At 34.3% G+C, this 22,506-nt stretch overlaps 1 protein-coding gene and 1 long non-coding RNA gene across 2 annotated transcripts in view; one reads left to right on the top strand and one right to left on the bottom strand.

The window, feature by feature from the left end:
- Positions 1-3,378: 3,378 nt before the first annotated feature.
- The window catches only part of LOC147829648 (uncharacterized), an 81,011-nt gene continuing 61,883 nt past the window's right edge, over positions 3,379-22,506 (top strand). The window contains exons 1-2 of the long non-coding RNA XR_015448740.1: positions 3,379-8,096; positions 16,567-16,646. This is a non-coding gene — a long non-coding RNA (uncharacterized LOC147829648). The remainder of the gene's footprint in view (positions 8,097-16,566; positions 16,647-22,506) is intronic.
- Positions 18,659-22,506, bottom strand: part of Vwde (von Willebrand factor D and EGF domains) — a 64,999-nt gene continuing 61,151 nt past the window's right edge. The window contains exon 29 of the mRNA XM_087204664.1: positions 18,659-19,280. Within this exon, the coding sequence (XP_087060790.1) occupies positions 19,228-19,280 (53 nt within the window). The 3' untranslated portion in view covers positions 18,659-19,227. The remainder of the gene's footprint in view (positions 19,281-22,506) is intronic.

Below are 22,506 nucleotides of genomic sequence, written 5' to 3'. Positions count from 1 at the left end.
CAAACTCAGAACCTTGTGCTTGCAAAGCAGGCGCCAGAACCACTGAGCTAAATCCCAGACCCTAATTAAAGATTTTTAAAAAAAAATATGACACAATATAGCCAAAATTGTAGCAAAGACTTATTGTTAAGGATGCTTTCAGTGGAAAGGTGATTAGCAATATATCTCAAAGGCGACTTGAGAAAATAGGACAAACTGGTTCTGTCTGTAAAAGAACTCTGGGTATTGAACCCGGGTTTATAAAGGCTAGAGTGTGTGCCTAAGACAATAAGTGTAGCAGCTATACAGTTATAAATTTTAAAGTATTTTATTATCTTCTAACTCTTCTTTTTGGAATAGGGAAGATAAATACTTATAGCAATTGTATCCATCAGGGCTATATCATTCAGGTTAGAAGTTCATGTACATTCAAGCCTGGCCATGCAAGAGAATTTAATAAAATGATTGTTTCTAATGGTGAAAGCATGGTTTAGCAAAAGGATTAAGGGGCAGTGAACCCCTCTGCAAATAATAACAGACTAGAGTCCAGACCTAGGGTTAAGCGACCAGGGAACATAGTAATGGTAATTATCGGATCCAGGAAAAGAAAACTATATAGAAGTTGCCTGACACAAAACTGTCTGTGATAAAACACACACCAAGTAAGTTAATTAATACCTTGACATTAATTTCCTCCTTTCCAATCCCCTAACATTGTCCAACTGGCTAAAAACAAAGTCTTTGGGCACAAAAATCATTGAGGCTTCCTAGGTAATGCCTCCAGGGACATACAACAGAGTAGAGAAAAATAGGGTATTTGTAAGGACGCACAGAAAATATTCAGCATAGCAGTAGAAACAAAATTAACTAAATATCACACAAAATTACTCTTTCACAGAAGCAAACTGATTAAATATGTTAAAAAATAAAATAGTGGTTGAAATGACGTTTCAACTTGGAGTTTAATTTCCTTTATCACACATAATCTGATGTATCCTACAGCATTTTAAATAAGGAAGAGCAAAAATTTAATCAGAAATATGAAAATTACTTTAGAAAAAAGTCAATCATCTTAATGACTGTGTAATAAGCCAACACACTAAAATGTTGCTGCATGGTACATGGGATGGTGTGATTGTCCAAACTGTGGAGTTCAACATGAGTGCTATGAAGTGGAATGAAAGCATATGGCCAAAGAGCGCTCCTCAAATTATTTTAATAATATTTGAAACTAGAAATAGATGTTCTCTGACAAATAGCCTAAACTCAATTTTCAGTTGAAGACTTATTGCACTGTAACTTTCAAACTACTTATGGTATTAAAGAAAAGTAGATTTGGGATGTAAAAATCTATCTCTTGCTAATTGCACATTACCAATAACCCTTCTCTAATTTTTTTCCCTTCTCTAATTTTAAAAAAGCATATTCCAGAATGCTATGGGATACTGAGAAATAATAAAGATAATTAATAATTAAACTTCTTTAAATTTCAATGGCATTTAGAAACTTATTTGCAGTATCTTAAAATTATTTACACCTATTCAACACCACAATGCTGTTTATATCTTAATCAATGTGATAACTGTGCAGTTTATTAGAACAATTTAAATTTCTGCCTACACAGCAAAAAGTAATATAGATTATATATTTATTATTTATTATATTAGTTTTATCTTTATATTATATGGTTAATATGTATATAATAATATTACTAATTCTTCTCATAATTCACTATCTTTGCCAAGTAGAATTTCTGGTACATAAATGATTGTAGGGGCCAGGGATTTAGCTCAGTGGTTCTGTTGTCTGCTTTGCAAGCGCAAGTTCCTGAGTTCGATCCCTGGAACCAAAAAAAAAAATGATTGTCCCTTTGGGCTAAAAATAGTGTCTATCCATGCAAATCTATTTCCAATAATAAATATTGTTAGTTGCCTTCCCAGTACCCATTCTTGTTTTCTTAGTTACAAAAATCTCAATTTTCTTTGTGATGGCAGTATGTTCAATTAAAATATGTTACTCTGGAGTTGTTTGCAGTTTTGTAAGTCCTCTCCCAAAATACAAAGGCTGACAGTTTCTTCAAATACTAAAATATTTGTACCAAAATAGGTACTATCTCTTCTTCTTTCATTTTTCTTCCTGCCTGCAATCTTGATATGAGCCTGGATATAAGTAAATGTCTTGAGATCATGAGTTAGCAAGCATAAAAATGGCAACCAAATGTTTAACTACTAGAATGGAAATGGAAAGAACCCAGGCTACAGGTTATACCATTGAACTCCAGAGTCAGATCCAGACTTCCAACCTCTGAAATTGCTATGTAAAACAAATTAATCCTACATGTAAAGCTAAAATGGTTGGTTTCTCTATTATCAGCTGAATGCAATTCTAATATATGTTATATGTATATATATGATTATATATAATATATATATGATTTTTTTCTTTTTTTTCAATATATATGAGTTACTTTCCCATCACTAGGACAAAATACTTAGGATTCAAATTATCAAAGTAGTCCACTTATATGTCAGTTGAAAATTTAAGAAGTTTATTTACATTTTAAATTGTGTGTGCATGAGTGTGTGTGTGTGTGTGTGTGTGTGTGTGTGTGTGTGTGTGTATGTGCATGTATAATACTGGGAATTGAAACCAGGGCCTTACCCATGCTAGAGAAGCACTCTAGTACTGAGCTACATCCAGCCATTTTTTTCCAGGCTGGCCTCCAACTAGTAATGCTCCTGCCTCAGCCTCCCAACTAGCTGGGATTACAGGCATGTAACATTACACCTGACAAAAGCCCATTTTGATATATTATGAACAGGAACCCAGAAACACATTTTTCAAACTTAGTTTATTAATACCTCTTAATATGTGAATTTAACTTTTTACTCAACCTTTTTTACACTTTTTGGTATAAATTTAAGAATATTTCTTGACTACTTTCCATCTATTTGAAAAGTTTTTACATAATGTTTTTCAAGGAACATTCAGAAAATAAAAGACTCAATGCTATATAAATAATAGGCTTTTGTTTATGATCAATAAGAAAGTAAGTCAGATATATGTCATGTGCAATAAATAATTGTTCTTTTGTTTTTATTATTTTTGAAGGCTTTATTATATGTTATATTATATATATCATATGTATTATATGTAATATATTATATTGTGTATATATTATATATATGAGAGAGAGAAAGAGAGGGCTGGAGGGTCCACTGATTTGTTTAAACTTGGAATTATCATTTAATAAGATTTTTTTATTAAAATTGGTTTAATAATGGTGTTGAAAGATTAGATTTATTTTTCATCTCAGTTACTAAGCATATTTATTAAAGTATTTCATCATTTCCTAACTCATCATGAAAATTCATACTGTCTGATTTATATATTTATCAGTTAAATATAAGAATACATAAATGTGAATATTAAAATTTCCATAGTAATCATCAATAGAAATGGAAAAGAAGAATAAAGCTATTAAAAACACATTTCAAAACTGAATGTTCCCATTACTACAAAGATGCTGCTTTTTCAATATAAAATGTAACTGATTTTATACAGGAAAATTTTCAAAGTTTTATAAAGCAAAAAAAAAAAAAGAAAAGAAAATCAACCAAAGTGCTGTTCTTATGTTCTGTTTATATTAGAAAGCAGAATATACATTCTATAACAATGCTGCCATAAGTTCCTGAAAACTTTTGTGGTTCTTTGAAACCTAGCATTACAGGTGGTGCTGATACATACAGAACTTTGTATGTGAAATTGAAATTTATCCTGTAAATGGATGAAAAACCTGAGTAGACTCAGATGAAAACAGAATACCACAATCAGTTTATAATACAGGCTAATTCAAATGGAAAGAGGTTCAAATTCCCATTCTGAGAATATGGGAACATACTCAAAACCTATAACTTATTCTTAATGACACTTCACTTTTCATTTGCCTTATAGCAGCCTTCTACCCAAGGGCAAAGATTGACATACTATTCCTTAGTCCCTTAATTTCAGCTGTCCCCTTAACTATGACTCTGGGGGTGGAACTCACAAATAGGACAATACATCAGAAAAGACAAGATCATAACAGAGAGGGAAAAAAAAGTATGCTGAAAAATTTCCTTTACATGCATCCTTAATAATTGATAAAAGATATCTAGTTTGCTGAGTCCAGTTATACATTTTTCAAGACAGAAACATTTGTTCCTGGTTTTCCCAGAAACATTTGTTTCCTGGTTTTTATGTAGAGTGCTACTTCACATTTCCTGTTGTTGTTATACTCTAGTCAATTTCTTTAAAATAAAAATAAATTAGGCTTGCTATTGGGAAATATTTTTACGTGCCATGTTCTGTGCTCTTTGAAAGCAATATAAAACTTTGTTGATTGAAGCAAACCTTTATGTAAACTTCATCTTTTGAAAGAAATGCACCTGCATTAGCAAACAATACGTTGAATTTAGGGTTATTTCCTACATAAAGCTAAAGGCAAGTTTAATTTGTCACCTTCAAAACATGGGTGTCAGAACTATTAAGTTTTTCTGATTGTTATTGACCAAATCTCACTCAATTTTTTTCCCTTCCTATATCAAATGACAAAATTACAACAAATTTAGCTCACTCCCAAAATAGCCTAGTTTGGCAGGCATGATAAATAAGTCCCCTTCATTTTAACTTTTACAAGGAAACTAACTTTGAAACGACCAATTTGTTTTTTCTTCCCTGTATACTTTCTCCAACCCATTCCTGTCTATAAAGCCAACCACCTCTGCTAGGCTCATCGGAACACTCATTTTTTTTCTAGAATCAAAAATAAAAGCCAAGTGAGATTTTAAAACTAAATTTGTTGTAGTTTTGTCTTTTGCTGGAGCACTGGGGAAAATAGGACAGGTTGGGATTAAGGGATTTTTGGGTGTCCTGGGCAGTTGGTTAAACTTTCGTGCTACTAACCAAAAGTAGGAATGTTGAGAGTTAAGCAAAGCAGCTCTGAAAATGATATACACTTACTTTAGTTTTATTAAATTTGGCAAGGTAACTATAATAAGCCAAGCCTATTGCATTGCCTATTCATACCTCAATTAAGGTGGCCAGGGAAGGTTTGTAGAATGCAGACAGGGTAAAGACATTTTAAGATACTGCCGCAGTTTTCTTTCATAGTGTGTAATTAGTTTCTTCAATTATTGTTTTTAATTCTGTTTTTCTTTTGTGAGTTCATAAGTTAACTCACAATTTTTCAACCTGACAAATGTCCTTATGTATACTGTAGTAATTGCATATAAATAAATCACTACATAGAGAAGTTCCGATGCATTTTTTTCTTTTTTTTTTCTGTCGCATTTTTATATTTGTCATCCATATTTTATGTGAGCAAGGGAAAAACATGTTTATTCAGAAATTTATTTTTCAACTGTCTATACTGTTTCCTTTTTTGAAAGCTTTTGATCATATTATGCCAATCTCTAAGCATTTTTTCCTTTATGATTTGTAATCAGTTTCTCCATCTTCATTCAACAATGCCCATTCTGTTACCAGATGTGCCACATCTAAAGAGAATTGCTCTGCCTCTCATTTAGAGTGAAAAGGATTTATTTATCTTGAAAATTTGTGAAGCAATTTCACATAAAATACCCAGTGATGATGGGTATGGTAATATTCAGGTGAAGCAAAAATCCTTTTTGTTTCTTCATTTATGTGGTTGGTCATGATTCTGCAGAATTCAATTCTGTTTTCTTTGAGGGAAAATACTCTTTGTATCTTCCATATATAAAAGAATTTAAACTCAGCTTGACATAGAAGTAAAATGTTAACTCTATTAAATGCAAATCTTGGGGCTGGGGATTTAGCTCAGTGGTTTCGCTGCCTGCTGCTCAAGCTCAAGGACCCGAGTTTGATCCCCGGTACCAAAAAAAAAAAAAAAAAAAACAACAATAAATGCAAATCTTTATACTAACATACGGAGAGAAGAGGGTCTAAAAACCCTGACATCTCCCTTATCCTGACAAGGGATTCCAAGCTGTTGACTCCTGTCATTCCAGCCCCATCAGAGTCTGGATGAGGCTCTTCATAACAACAAGTATGCAAGCCACAGAGCCAGGCATAGAATGAACAGTTGGTCAAACAAATGGCTATTCACCAGCACAGATGGGTTAAATGGCAGAATAGGCATAGTTTAAAAGATAATTACTGATTTGAGGTAAATCTAAACAAAGTGCCCAGTAGCATAGAAAGACAGATTTGGTAAACAGGAAATATTAAGGAATTGATAGGAAGACTAGAATGAACAAGTGGCTAATTTATCTAATGGGCATCCTGAAGAAACAAATATAAATAATAGAAGTTGAAATAATATTAAAATAGATGATAATAATTATTCAGAAATAATAGTAAACACAAACATTGCATTTCCTATGTGTGTCAGATGTTTGGTGTTTCTTTAATTTAATCTTTATAACAATCCTATGAATAGGCATGTCAGGAATCCATAGATATAGGAATTACAGGAAGTACTGCAAAGCATCAGTACAAAACACATATCTGGACATCCTGCACTCAAACAATAAACACCAGATTTAAAAAATAGAAAAGATAACAAGAATAAAAAACAATAAGAACAATTCTACTCATAACAAATTTCAAGTAGTAGATAGTGGAATAATGGCCTTGATATGTAGGAAGAAAGTAACTGTTGGATTAAGTATCCAATAAAACTGTTTTTAAGTATAAGGAAATTATAGTAATATTTTAATATAAAATAATGTTTACCATCAACATATTTTCATTAAAAAATTATTCTCAAAAAAAGGCCAAGGGTCAAGAAAGAATGATGAACAGATTGGTAAACACATAACTAAAGAAAGTATTGTCTTTATAAATAACAGTAATCATTTCTAATTTAGAGTATAGAAAAGAACAAAATTAAAATACTTTACTATAATAGTGTATAACTCAGAAAAGAACTGACAGGAGTTAAACTGTAGGAAGAGTCTTATATTATTTGATATGAGGTTAAAGAATGATTTGTATTTTATCAAGTGTGAGAATTTCAAAGTTGATAACTAAAAGAATAAAAAAGTATACATTACTCCCAAGTCAAAGAAAAAAGATGAACTAAAAATTAAACAAATATAATATTCCAGTTTATCCAAAAGAAATCAAGAAAAATAGTAAAAGTGAGAAAATAATCCAAAACAAAATGGTGAAAATAAGTCAAAATAGATGTATAGCCATAACATATTTAATATTTTTCAGTTGAAAGACAAGATCCCTAGAATATGATACCCCAAAATATGACTTTTGATGTGGTGAGTACATTAACTGATGATGGTTGGTTGAAGGAACTCAAAAGCAAGCTCTCCCTAACCTTCTCCTATCCTTCAGCTCCTTCTTTCCCCTCTCCCAAAGTGATTCATAAAAAAACAAGAGGTCCTCTTCCTCAGGAGAGTCATAGAAATTAGAACTGCTCTCCTCTGCAGCAAGCAACTGAACCTATAATGGTGTCTGTCTTAGATACTGGGACAAAATACCAGACATGCAATGTTAAAGAAGGAAAGGTTTATTTTAGCTCACAATCTGTAGAATTCCATAGCCAACTGGCTCCAAGTCAGGATGGCATCACAGAGGAGAAACAGTCCATTGCATGGCAAGCATGAGGTAGCAAGCAGCCAAGCAGCAAGCCTGCCTTTCCCTTTTATCCCATCCAGGCTACAAGCCTTTTGGGTGGTACCACCTGTACCCAGGATTGGCCTTCCCATTACCAACACCCAGACCTATGATAATCCCATAGTGGACTAATCCAGCACTACATCCTTAATCCTGGTATCACATCTTTAATCCACATTCACACACCCTAGATCCAGCCATCTACAAAAAGTCCCACCTATGACTGCATAAGGATTTGGGGAGACATCTAGATACAAGCCATAACAGTATCTCTCTTCCTTCTTCCTTCTTTCTGGAAAATCCTAATTCCAGAGTGGTCCTGCACCAAAGCCACTAGGAAGGACAGCTAAACAGAGAGGCCAAGAAGAATCTGAACAGGAAGACCAACTCTGTTCTCACTCTATTCAGATTAGCTCATGCCTATTTATACACACTTCTGCACAGCTGTCCATTCTTCCTCAACCGTAAGTATAAAAAGTTTGCTCTTATCTTGGGACTTCATTTGTGAAGCCTCCCATGACACATAAAACTCTTATTACATAAATGTGTTATGCTTTTCTTTGGATAATCTGTATTTTTAAAATTCTGTGACACTTATAATGGGTGAGGAAATATATCACATCTTTCTGCCCCTTCGATGTTTAAAAAGGAAACTTAGCTATACATTGAATGTAAGTGCTACACATATATCCTAAGGAAACAGAAAAGACCAAGAGCCAGGGATATGGCTCAGCAGCACAGTGCCTGTCTGGCAAACATGAGACCCAGAGTTCGATTTCTAGTACCAAAAAACAAACAAACAGAAATAATAAAAGTCCAAGAGATGGAGGGAGAGGAAGAGGATGAAAAAGAACTAAAATGTGTTATGTAAATGTACCAACTACCCACAATGAATGTAGTCATTATGTACTGCAAACATGTACAAACAAAATTAAAATTTTAAAAAGATCATGCTTACACTAGTAAAGTCCCAGAGCAAAAGATTAAACAGGAAAACATTTTTAAAAGATAGAGCAGCTGTATTAACATCAATGAAAACATTTAAGCAAAAAGCATTGTTTTCACTAAAGAAATTAAAAACATTTATTGATTTACCCAAAGCTCACATAATATTACTACTTATTTTTTTTTCCAGTGTTAGGAATTGAACTGAGGGTTTCACACATGATAGACAAGTGCTCTACCATTGAGCTACGAACTCAGCTCTTAGGTCATATGAAGTTAAATATATGTCTACCACTACTGTGGGATTATAAATATTAGTGCACTTACTTCTCATTTCAATCCAATCATGTAAATACTATTTCTATTGTTCAGGTGAGGCAACAAAGGGATAAAGTTTAAGCAATTTGCTCATGGTCATTTAGCGAGGAAAGATGGAGGTCAGGACTTGAACCCAGAGGCAATCAGCCTCAACTCCATAAAGTTAACTGCCAGGCTATGCTGCCCGATGAAAAGTTTAGTGTACTAGAAACCTGTAAGCAGAAAATGTAATGGCCTCAAGTATATAAAGTAAAATTTGATAAAACTGCAAGGGGAAAGAGACAAATACAAAAATAATAGATATTTTAATACCTTTCCAAATTATGAAAAGTTTAAGCAGACAAAAAAAATGTTGCAAAAGAAAGAAACCTTCAGCAACACAATCTGAAAGAGTTTGATTTAACAGGAATCATATGCTCTGAACCCTTTAGCAAAACTATAGCAAAATTGTATATAACAGGCAAGTATGATGTATTGGTTATCTACTGTTGCCTAACAAATTACTCCAAAGAACAGTGACTTTAAACCACGTACTTTCATCATCTCACAGTTCCTGTGGATCAGGAATTCAGGCTCGAGTGTCACTGGCTCAGGTTTTCACAGGTGGTTTGGCCAAGGTGGTGGCTGGGGCTGTGGTTTCATCTTAAGGTGCATCTTGGAGATGAGCCACTGCAGTCACTCATGTGGTTGCCACCTACAGTCAGTTCCTGCCAGTTGTTGGACTGCAGGTCTCACTTCTTCCTGAATGTTGGCTGGGGCCTCACTCACTTCTTTGCCAAGTGGACCTTTCACAAACCAGGTCACACCATGGCAAATGCTTTCCTCAGTGCAACCAAGAGAAGAAGGAAGGGAGAGTGAGAAGAAGGAGAAGGAGAGGAGAGATAGAGGTAGAAGAACACAAAATACTGGAAACAAGTCAAAATATATTTATAACCATAATTCAGTACATTTAACTTTCAGTTGAGAGTGCTTCAAAATGATAACCCACATTTGGCTTTTGATTTGCTGAGTTCTTTGAACTGAAGGAGATTGGGAGGACCTCAGAAGCCAGGACCTCCTGTATGCCTGCCTATAGCTACAGTATTTTATAACTCAAATGTCCACTTTTCTAAGTGAATCACTAAGTTCAGTGCACCCTCAAGGGAAGAATATTACTCAAAGGTTGGGAATGCCAGAAAATGTGGGTGATTGAATATAATTTTAGAGGTTTTCTAGCACAGATAATAAATACAAAATACAAGACAGTAAAGTGGTCTAGATGAGAAGAAAGAAGACTATAAGAGAAACACAGAACTCACTGGCACAATTTTACTGGCACTGGCATTTTTTAGAATTAGATGATTCAATTGTGTCTATGAAGCTTTATGATAGAGCTATAGGCTATTTTGTATATATAAAATATCATATAAGATATAACATTCAAAAAGAAAGTCATCATCATCTGAAACAAAACAAATTCTGTCTATATGACATCAACCCTTTGTAACCAGATTTTATTGAAAATTAACCATTGCATTTCTTCTGATTTCTGAGTCCTTTTGGAAGATGGCTTTATCCCTTTGTGCTGAGATTACGATTGCCTATGTAAACTAAATAGTGCATTTTAATTCTATCTTTAAAATGAAAGAATTTATTTTGATGTATCATTAATTCAATCCTTTAAGATTTTAAAATTTTCATGTAAAAGGCATTCTTCAAATTAATCAATAAAAAATCATACATTTATGTAAACATGAGCTTGCTGCTTGAATTATTCAACTACAAACTCAACTCTGTCATAAAATTGATTTCTTTTTTATTCATTATATTTATTGCTACATTTTAAGGATTCAATATGATGACATTCATTACTGGGAATTTGTAGCTTTACATGATATACCTTGGTTCTTATTTTTTCCCCATTCCTCTGGCCTCCCTTCAACTCCTCCAACCCTCACTATTTACAAAAATTTGTTTCCATTTTTTCCTTTTCTCATATTTTTTCCTTTCCCTTCTTTCCTTTCCCCTACCCTTCATATTTCCCCTTCCCCTTTGGGCCTTATCTTCCTATTCCACATTATCTATTCTACATTTTGATCATCATTTACACTTTAAGTTTCTCACATCAGAGAAAATATTTGGTATTTACACATGTGTGTCCTATTTATTTCACTTAAGAGTATGGACGTAATGTGCATCCATTTAGCTATAAATGTCTCTAGTTTCTCATTCTTTATGGCTGAGTAGTACTCCATTTTATAAAAATACCACATCTTCTTAATCCAGTCTCCAATTGATGGGCAATTGGGCTGTTTCCAAGTTTTAGCTATTACAAACTGTGCTGCTATAAACATGGGTGCACATGTATCATTGTGGTATGATTCTTTTAATTCTTTTGGGAAGATACCCAGCAGGGGAATAGCTGGATCAAATGGGACCTCTAGTCCTAGTTTTTTGAGGTATCTCCATACTGATTTCCACAGTGGTTGCACCAGTCTGCACTCCCACCATCAGTGGAGAAGGGTTTCTTTTTGCTCACGACCCTGGCAGCATTTATTAGTGGTTGATTTCTTGATAGCAGCCATTCTTTCTGGGATGAGGTGGAATCTCAGTGTTGTTTTCATCTGCATCTCTCAAGGGACTAGTGATGTTGAACATTTTTTTCATATTTTTATTTGCTGCTTTTACTACTTTGTCTGAGAAATGTCTGTTCATTTCAGACAGTTTTGAATTGGGTCTTTAAATTTTGGGGGTCTGATTTTTTTAAGTTCCTTATATATTCTAGATAGTAGTCCTTTGTCTGATGAAGAGCTGTTAAAAATTTTTCCCACATTGCAGGTTGTCTCTTAGCTCTGTTAGTAGTTTCTCTTGAAATGCAGAAGCTTTTTAATAAGATGAGATCCCAGTTGTTGATTCTCTGTCCAGCACCATTTATTAAAGAGGCTATCTTTTAGCCAGTGACAGTGTTGGTCTCCTTTGTCAAAGATGAGGTAGCTGAGTATGTCTGTAGTTGTTTCTGCATCTTGTAACTTGTTCCATTGATCCTCAGGTCTGTTTCACTGCCATGCTATGCTATTTTTATCACAGTAGATTTGTAGTATAGTTTCAAATTTGGGATTGTGATACTGCCTACCTTGTCTTTCTTGCCTAGAATTGTTTTTGCTAGTCAAGGTTTCTTCTGGTTCCACATGAAGTTTTGAATTGTTTCCTCAAGGTCTGTGAAGTATACTGTTGAAATTTCAATTGGGATTGCTTTGAATCTGTATAGCAGTTTTGGAAGTATGGCCATTTTCACTATATTTGTTCCTCCTACCCAGGAGCAGGGACGTCTTTCCATTTTCTCATATCCTCTTCAAACTCTTTTATCAGAGTACCGTAGTTTTCAGAATAGAGGTCTTTGATTTCTTTCATTAGGTTGATTTCTAGGTATATCATTTTTTTGGTTGCTATTGTGAAAGAAGTTTTTTCTCCATTTTCTCTCTCAGTGAGTCTGTTGTTTGTGTACAGGAAGGCTATTGATTTTTTTGTGTTGACCTTGTATCCAGCTACTGTACTAAATTTGGTTATTAAGTCTAGAAGACTTTTGGTGGAGTTCTTGGGGTCTTCTATATAGAGTATCATGTCATCTGCAAATAATAATTTGACTTCTTTATTTCCTATCTTTATTTTTTTCTTTCTTGTATAATTGCTGTGGCTAATGTTCCCAGAGCTATATTGAACAGGAGTGGTGATAGTGGACATCCTTGTCTTATTCTTGATTTTAGCATGAAGGATTTCAGCCTTTGACCATTTAGTATGATAGTCACTGCTGATTTTTCATAGATGGCTTTTATCAGGTTGAGGTAGAAACTGTCTATTCCAATTTTTTGTGGGATAAACAAAAATTTAATCATGTATGTGTGTTGGATTTTGATAAAAGATTTTTCTGCATCTATTGAGATGATCATATGGTTTTGCCCTTGGCTCTGTTAATATAGTGTATTACATTTACTGATTTGTGTATATTGAACCATCCCTGCATACTTGGGATGAACCCTACTTGGTCAGGGTGTATGATCTTCTGCATTCTGCTTGTATCTTATTGAGGATTTTTGCATCTATATTCATTAGTGAGATTGGCCTATAGTTCTCTTTTTCAATTAGGTCTTTCTCTGCTTTTACAATCAAGGTGATGTTTCCTTCCAGGAATGAATTTGGGAGTATTGCTTCCCTTTCAATTTCACTGAAGAGTTTAAAAAGTAGTGGCAATAGTTCTTCTCTAAATGTTTGTAGAATTCAGAAGTGAAGGACATGGGCTTTTGTTTGTTGGTGATTTTTAATTAGGTTTTAAATTTCATTGATTGATATTGGGTTGTTTGGAATTTTTAGGTCTTCTTCATTCAACTTTGGTAATTCATATGTATGAAGAAATCTGTCCATTTCTTCTGTGTTTTCCATCTTATTGGCATATAGATTCTCAAAGTCGGTATTGATGATCCTCTGGATTTCTGCTGGGTCCATTGTAATTTCACCTTTTTCATTCCTAATTGCATGGATTTGGGCCTTTTCTTTCCTTTTTTGATACAGTCTGCTAAGGGTTTGTCAATTTTGTTTATTCTTTTGAAGAACTAACTTTTTGGTTCATCAATTTTTTTGTATCATTTCTTAGTTTCCGTTGCATTGATTTCTGCCCTGATCTTTATAATTTCCTCCATTGTATGAGCTTTGGGTTTGTCTTGCTCTTCTTTTTCTAGAAGCTCGATAATCAGCATTACATTGTTTATTTGAGCTTGCTCTGTTTTCCTAATATGATAATTCACTGCTATGAATTTGCCTCATAAGACTGCTTTCATTGTGTCCCATAAATTCTGATATGTTGCATGGGGATTGACATTTAATTGTAGATACTAATTTCTTCTTTAATTTCCTCTGTGACCCATTGGTTTCTCAGGAGTATGTTGTTCAATTTCCATGTGTTTATGAAATTGTTTTTCTATCTTTTGCTATTGATCTCCAATTTAATTTCACTATGATCTGATAATTTGCAGGGTATAACGTCAATTCCTTTGCACTTACTTAAACATGTTCTATGAGCTAATAAGTCATCTATTTTAGAAAATGAGCCATGTGCAGCTGAAGAGAATGTGTATTCTGATTTTGTGGGGTACAACACTGTAAACATCTGTTAAGTCCATTTGTTCAATAGTTTGGTTGAGTTCTAATATTAAGTTGTTTATTTTTTGTCTAGCTGATCTATCTATTTCTGACAGCGGGGTATTGGGGTCCCTCCCTACTACTGTATTAGAGCTTATTTGATTTTTCATTTCCATTAATATTTGTTTTATATAGTTTGGTGCACTAGTATTTGGTATATATATATATTTGTGATTGTCATCTCTTCCTTTTGGACTGTTCCCTTTACAAGGATGTAGTGAGCTTCTTTGTCTCTCTTAATTAGTGTTGGTATGAAATCGATTTAACCTACAAATAGGACAGCTGCTCCTGGTTTTTTTGGAGTTCCTGTCACATGGAGTATTGTTTTCTACCCTTTAAATTTCAGTCTATGAGTTTCTTTTTTAATTAGGTATGTTTCTTGTATGCAGCATATTGTTGGGTCTTACTTCTTGACCCATTCTGCCAGTCTATTTCTTTTGACTGGGGAATTGAGACCATTAACATTGATGGTTATAACTGATATGTACTCAGTTGTCCTTGTTATGACCTTTTCCTGTTGTTGGATTCTCCCCTTTTGCATTTAATTTATTGTGCTGTCCAATAGATTCATTCTGCAGGGCTTCTTGGGGTTGTGGTCCTCATTGTCTTTTCCTAGGATACCGTCTAAAATGTTTTGGAGTGCTGGTTTCATATTCATGAAGTTCCTCAGGTGTTCTTTGTCATGAAAGTGTCTTATTTCTCCATCAATATTGAAAGATAGTTTTGCAGGGTTCATCAATCTTGGTTGGAGGTTGTTTTCTTTTAGGGATTGAAATAGTTTACTCCAGGCTCTTCTTGACTTGAGGGTTTGCACTGAGAAGTCTGCTGTGATTCTGATGGGTCTTCCTTTGTATGTGATTTGTTTCTTTTCTCTAACTGCTTGTAGTATTTTGTTCTTCTTTGGGGTTTCTGAAATCTTGATTATTATATCCCTAGGTGTAGATTTTTTTTGATCATGGTTAGTTGAAGTTTTATATGCCTCCCTTACCTGCATGTCAAATTCTTTTCCCCTGCTTGGAAAGTTTTCAGCCATTACTTCTGTGAACTATTTTTTAAGTGTCATTTGTACTATATCCTGTTTCTTCATTGAGTCTGATTAGTCTTATGCTATTCTTCTTTGCATCATCTAGCAGCTGCTGGATTGATTTCTCGTGGTCCTTTGCTAATTTTAAGAAATCTTTCTTTTCCTGGTCACTAATCACAATCCTGTCTTCTATATCTGATATTCAGTCCTCACAGTGGCTCACTCTGCTGTGTCAATTTTCAGTGGAGTTTTTAATCTCCTGGATATCTGTTTGCATCTATTTTATGGATTCCATTTGTTTCCTATGCTGGAATTCCATCATTTTCTTGAGTTCCTCTATTTTTTTTTTATATGTGTCTGCTCTAGAGTTATTAATCATGTCTTTCACTATTAACACAATCTCTGTTGTTATCTAAATTATTTCTGATTTTATTTTTTCCAGATCCTTTTGTATTGCTAGTTCAGGGAGTCCAGCTGATTGAGTTTCAGATTGTTCCATCTCCTTGCTCCTTGGGGTTGGCTTTGGTGATCTGGAAGTCTGGTTTTGAGGCTTGTTTCAGTGTCTTCTCATTTCAACCCATGCAGTCTGCTGTGCCTTTATGAAGTGACTCTCCTTTCCCAGTGGGTTTTAATTCTCAGCAAGCCTCAGAGAGGCTTTCTGTTGCTCACATCTGTGCCAATTCCTGGGTTCAGAATGATGGCCTTCTAGATCCATGTGCTGGTCTGTTGTCTGGGTGGGATTCTGGCTTGGGGCTGGGTACACTTAGGGCTGCTATCTGGGAGGGCCTCTGGCCTGAGATTGTGTGCCTGTGCAGCTGTTTTCCAGGAGGTAGGCCTTTGCCTGGGGCCTGTGCACCCAAGCTGCTGGTGCCTGGACAGGGCCCTGGCAGGGGCCTGTGCACCTGGGCCACTGTTATCTGGGAGGGCTTCTTGCTGGGGTTTGTGTTGCTGAGCTGTTGGTTTCTGGGGCAGCTTCTGGCAGGGGTCTGCACACACTTACTGATGGTATCTGTCTGAGCTTCTGGCTGGGGCTTCATAGAAGTGATTTCTAAATGTTAAAAGAAATGTAAACAAAGGAACTTTGTTTTTTGATTTGTAGTAGTGTATATCTCTTTCCTACCCACCCCCTTTTGTGCTATTATCAGAAATTTAGTTTGGCAACGTGAATCAAACTAACAACATTAGCCAATTACCTGTCTGGTCTGGCCTTACATTAAAACTTGAAGAAATTTGGGACTATAAATTGGCTTACTTAATTTAAATGCAACTGTTTCCAATTAAAGACATTTGCATCAAGGAGAATCTAAATCTTTTATTCTGAAAATAGCAGAATTATAAATACCACAACTAAAATTTTATACAAATGACATTGATATTTTTACTAATTTTCTATTTCCCCATTAAGAAAAAGAATACAGTGGTTCTTTCTTTCTTAATTCATTTTATTCTGAATGTCCCTAAATATGTATTTCCAGAAAGCTGCATTGTTTGTGGCCAATTGAAGATTCTTAGAGATAAATAAGTTAAAAAGTAATTTACCATCACTATGAAAAAGGTAAGAAATATAAATGTATAAATATAATTTTAAAATATAAGTATAATTAAAAATATAAATATAAATTAATATGTGAAATTGTCTTAAATCATCCTTCACCATCCATTTCCACCCTCTTGAAGTAACAAATTGTAAAATTCTGATACTTGTTGTATTTTCTATATTAAAAATGCTTTTCTTCTTTTATTTATAAACTTTATTTTCATTCTAGCAATCTTATCATATGTAGCAACAACATTAGTTTTACTTTTACTTGTCATTTGAGAGTTTATCATTTTTCTTTTGGTACTGGAAATCAAACTCAGGATCTTGCACTTGTGAGGCAGGCAGCAGCACCACTGAGCTAAATTCCCAGCCTGACAGTTTATCATTTTTAATTTTTATTTTTATTAGTACATATTTGCAGCACATAATGATTACATTCATTATGGGGAGGTGATCCTTGTACATAATATATCTTATTCTTTAAAATTTATGTGTTTCCATATCTACAAACATATACATTTTGAAATTAGAGTGTATATAATTAGTCTGGAAATTTCCCTTTGCACATTTTCTTCTAAAACAACATAGTCATCTTTACATGACTGAAGACATAGCTGCACATTAATCATTGTTTTATTAGATACAGAAAAATTCCATGGCTGGGTAATAATAATTTAACTATTTCCCATTATTATTTAAAATATTATTTATCAATTTCCATTTATGCATATACATTATTTGCAATAATTAAAATTTATTTTTCAGTGCTGAAAACTATGCTACAATAAACCTTGTTGGCAGTGAAATTATTATTTAAGTTAAATTATTTGAGAAGTAATTAATAGATCAGAGGGTATTTTAATTTTTATTTATTCCTTTAAATCATCATATCTCTAAATTTTCAGTGACAGTTCCTACCTATTGCATTGCATTGCTCTTAAAGTGGATGTGATAACTCTTATTAAATTAAGACCTAATTTAAGGTTAGAAATCTTGATTTTGTTAATTCAATTGTTAAATATTAGCTAAAGTATTAGTAATAGCATGATTTCAACTCAAATGAACAGCTTAATAAAGCATAAAATTTGACCTTATAAATTTTTTTCTTTCAGCATAAATACTGTAATAAAGTAAGTTAGGCATGTTTACTTTTCTCTGACAGATTTGTATGTATAATAGTGTACTTTTTATGAAAAATAATGAGTAGCAATCATTTTAATTAATCACAATGCGGCTCTTAAAAAGAACTCAGGGCTTAATTAGTTAGACTCTCACATGTATATTTCCAGCATGAGTGTTCTATGGGTAGATCAAACTAGTTATTCATGTCTGTTACAAGGATGCTTGTCATTTTAGTATTCCCTGAGTTTGGGCAACCTAACAACTTCCTACACAGTGTTCTCACTGGTACTTAGTACTAGGGACTGGCACAGCATGTAATCTGCTTGCTTTCACAGTTTAGTAAAAGATTTTTGCACTTTAGTGGAGCTCAATATTTACTCACTTGGAATACAACAGTGTTATTCAAAACAATTAGAAATAGGAGTTTGCCCTTAACTATTTAGCTTAACAGGGATAGGAAGTTGAGCTCATGCAAGTTGTGCTGGCAGATAGTGCTCTGGAATCTGTTTTCTCCTTTCAGGAGAAAAAAAATCTGAAATTTTACAATTCTTTACCTTCCTAACGCAAATTAAAGACTGGAAGTCTTTTGGAATATACTGTGTATCAGGACTTTATCAGTAACTACAAACTGCCTTCTGTCCTCTTTAGTCCCTTGACCATCTTGATTCAACCATGTGGCTCTAGAAGAATCAAATTGTTGCTCTCCAGAGTCAGGGACACAGCTGAATGGCAGTCCTCAACATGCACAATTTAGGCTAAAAATAAGCAAGCTAGGTTTTCTGTTCTGGTAATGCAAATTTCCATTTCCTACAGTTATATTTCCTTCTATAGGGAGAAAAAGAATATGAAAAAATGTTTTTCAAAATATTTGCTTATGACTCAAGAAAGTAATCTTCTTTGTGAAAGCTCTCATATTTTCTACCAAGCTTTGTTAAAACACACCCCCGCCCCTTCCCTGCTCGTTGAACCATGCAGCTTCATGCAAGTCTTCTGTGGAGGCCATTCACTTCACTGCTAGACATAAAGTGGACAGACTAAATTCATCTGTAATATTTATTTCATCTACAATGTTGTAGGCAGGTCTTTTGTTTTTGCATTACACTGAGGCGCTACTTGCTTCTTCAATATGGGGAGATAGGTTTCAGATCAAATCTAAAGAAAGAATTGATTATTTCCACAAGAAGGGGTATGAAAGAAATTTCTGTCCACACCCAAGTTCTAAGAAAATGCCAATTAACAGAGAGAATGTATCAACAGTGAATGCCAACATGACAAAGAGCAGTGAGATTAGGGGAATGAAGTATCACACAGTTGGTAGTGTCAATAAAGGAGTCAGTATCAAAACCTTCCCTTAATGAATTGGCAGATACTGCTACCTCACTACACAATTTTAGGTGATGGAATAAGTAAGTCCAAGAATTTTCTTTTACTGATAATCAGAGCCCTGGAGGTGTCAGGGAAGGTACATTTCATCTCAGAGGACTGCACCAAATCTGTAAAGGAAAAGCAGATGATTCTCCTGAGGTCCTAGAGGAAGAAAACAAAATAGATCATAATAGTATCTATTCACATTAAGCACAGACTATTGTTGATTTCTTCATGAGGAAGATTGAAGTTTGATATCAGAGTCTATATACATTTTGTCTATATCTACCTATCATTTATCTATTCAACTGAAAAGTAAGAGCCGCAGGTATAGTTCAGTGGCAGAGCCCTGGATTCAATATTAAGGCCCTGTACTTGATCCTCAGCACAGCTATATAAATAAATAAGTAAATAAATAAATACATAAATGTGTGGGAAATAAATTAGTTTATTCTCACCATGGTGTGTATGTCCAGTAAATCTTATTATTTTTTAAGCTTGTAGTGTCTCAAATCAAAGACTACTACACATTGTCATGTACAGAAAACTGGTGGAACCCTACTTACCTATAGACAAAAGTATGGTGCCAAGAAGGAAAACATTATACATAATAAACACTTTAATGTCAGAGTATGATATGTATAATTATTACATTCATGATTAGTTCTTAGCGATAGAAAAGTATAATCTTGAAATATCTAAAAATACTGTCTATTTTAATTGTTCAAATTTTCCAAGTTCAATGTACACAGAAAAAAAAAAGATTTCTGTCTGCCTAATAATGCATACTCAGAAAACTTCACATCTCAGATGAATTCAGTAAATCACCAAATCTTCAAATGAAAGTAATATTCCTTATTAATATAAAGGGAATTGTTAACTGAACTTAGGTGAGTGCTTATAATTATTAGATAATAACAAGGCCCAACAAAGATATCTAAGCTTACAGGAAAAACTGATGTCATGTTAATGAAGAGTTTTATTGTTGAAAATGTCATGTTTGCATAAAATTTTTACTATGTTCTCTTGTGTTTTTCTGGGAACAGAGGAACTAGCACCATCTGTAGGCAAAATCTGCTCATTTCATCTGGCAGTAGAAAAGGTTAAAATGAAGGTTAAAATTATTTCAAGAGTGATGGAGATGCTGTTGCTACAATAAAATTATAAACTGAAATGCAATCTAGTTTTTCCTTCCTGTCTTTTATTCTCCCCAAACATTCTCAAGTGGCTCTTTAGAGAGCCCTGGGATCTATGAATTTGTGTGCTTGCATCTATCACAGACTTGCAGGCAGGGTCACTTCCAGACTACCCAAGGAGGCAAAATGACTATAGCCCACAGTACTTTAAAAGGCCCATAACAATATTTTATTTTCTTTTATACTCAAAAGAAAAAAAATGAACCCTTAAGTCAATTGTTTTAAGCTAATATTAACATATTCATCTTTATATCAATCCAGTTATAAACAAAATTTTTATTTATTTATTTTTGATGCTGGAGATTGAACCCAGGCCTCACACATACAGGAATTCTATCATTAAGCTATACCTCTACCTGATCTGGCGATTTAGCTCAGTGGTTTTGCCACCTGCTGCACAAGCACAAGGACCAGAGTTCAATCCCCAGTACCAAAAAAAAAAAAAGAAAAAAGCTATACCTCTGCCCTAATTTTTAACTTTTTTAAATGAAGGAAGAAGCATATGAAGACAAAGGTGCCTAGACCGCACTGAGGTCCCATTCTCACTCATAGGCCAATTACTAAATGCTGAAGAATAATACAGGCAGCTATGAGGACTAATCAACATAATCCTTGTAAACCACAGCTGAGAGCACAGCTCTGGGAACATTCAGTTCTCAAATTTTTAGTTTGTAAATGCCAGATGCCTTTAGTATTTTTGGTCTATTTCTTAATAATTGTGTGCTATGGTTGATTTAAAATGTATGGTCACTGATTTGATTTGATTTTTAATTCATACATTGTTTAATCAGTGCTTTTTTACAGTCTGATTCAGGAACGAAAAATGCCAATGTACATAATGAAAAAAATCTAAAGGTTGAATAAAGGTGTCTGTCTGACATCATTTCTTCGGCTGGCTCAACAGATTCATATTTTAACATCAAAATCCAGCAATTGTGACCATTAATGCTAGCTTATTTGGATTAAAAAACACCTAGCAGATTAGTAAAGCTTACTTTTGAGTGTGTCTGGATGGGTCATGGAGGCATGACCTTGGGTACTGTATATGATACCTGGTTCCTTTCCTTTTTTGTATTCTTGCGTTGACCCTCAAGTTACCACTGGCCTGACATATAAACAACTTGGGTTAATTAGGTTAATGGAAAATTCATCTGCCTCTTGTTATCTTTTTTGTTTGTTTTTTGGTACCAGGGATCAAACTCAGGACCTTGTGCTTTCGAGGCAGGCAACGGAACCACTGAGCTAAATCCCCAGCCCTGCCTCTTGCTATCTATAGCATGTACCCAGGCAAACATCCCAATCTCAGCTGTATTGACTTACAACCAACAACCAATCGATTTTGTAAGTCAAGGGTCCACTGTATTTTTGCTTTGCCACATGCTCGCACCATGATGTTTCTGCCTTGGAGACAGACAGCCACAGACAGCCATGGGCTGAATCCTCTGATGCCATGAACCAAATAAACCAGGTCCTTCATTAAGTTGTAGGTGTCACGTACTTGGTTCCAGCAATAGAAAAGCTGACTAATATAATAAAACTCATGTGATATGTTGTGGCACACATCTGTAATCATAGCTCTCTTGGAGACTCAATTTGGAGTATTGTGAATTAGATTCCAGCTTGGGCAACTTAGTGACTCAGCAGGACCCTGTCTCAAAGTAAAAATAAATAAGAAGGGCTAGGGATGTACCTTAGTTGAAAGGCCTTTTGTTCAATCCCTAGTACTTCAAAACAAAAAAAAACAAACAAACAAAAATGTGTTAGACATTTGTTATATGATAGTCCTATGAAAAATAATTTATAATAATCTCATTTTAAATTAACATTACCCAGTAACCCTATGAAATAAGTATCATTTATACTTCCTTTACAAATTAAGGAATTGAAGCTTATATGATGGTGAAGTTCCATGTACAAGCACACATCATGGTGGGTGAGGAGGCAGGATATGGAGCTGAATTAAAACCTAGGTGCACGTGATCCTAGCTTCATCCCAACATGTCCAGCTGCTTTCCTGCTTCAATATCTCTTATTGCACTGTGCTGGTAGTGACACTTTTCCAAGTATCAAGGCATGTTCCACAGGAAAAATAAATAGGCTATTGACCCAGGAATATTTGAGATCTGCTCCTTTCAAAATATTTTTGCTCAAGCTGGGTGTGGTGGTGCACACCTATAATCTTAGCACTTGGG

This window comes from Heterocephalus glaber, unplaced genomic scaffold (assembly GCF_053883595.1).
Source record: "Heterocephalus glaber isolate CG9 unplaced genomic scaffold, H.glaber_assembly_v1.0 deba00000546, whole genome shotgun sequence".
Classification (NCBI taxonomy): domain Eukaryota; kingdom Metazoa; phylum Chordata; class Mammalia; order Rodentia; family Bathyergidae; genus Heterocephalus; species Heterocephalus glaber.
The sequence above is the reverse complement of the archived record's forward strand: the minus strand, read 5'-3'. Positions and strand labels throughout refer to the sequence as shown.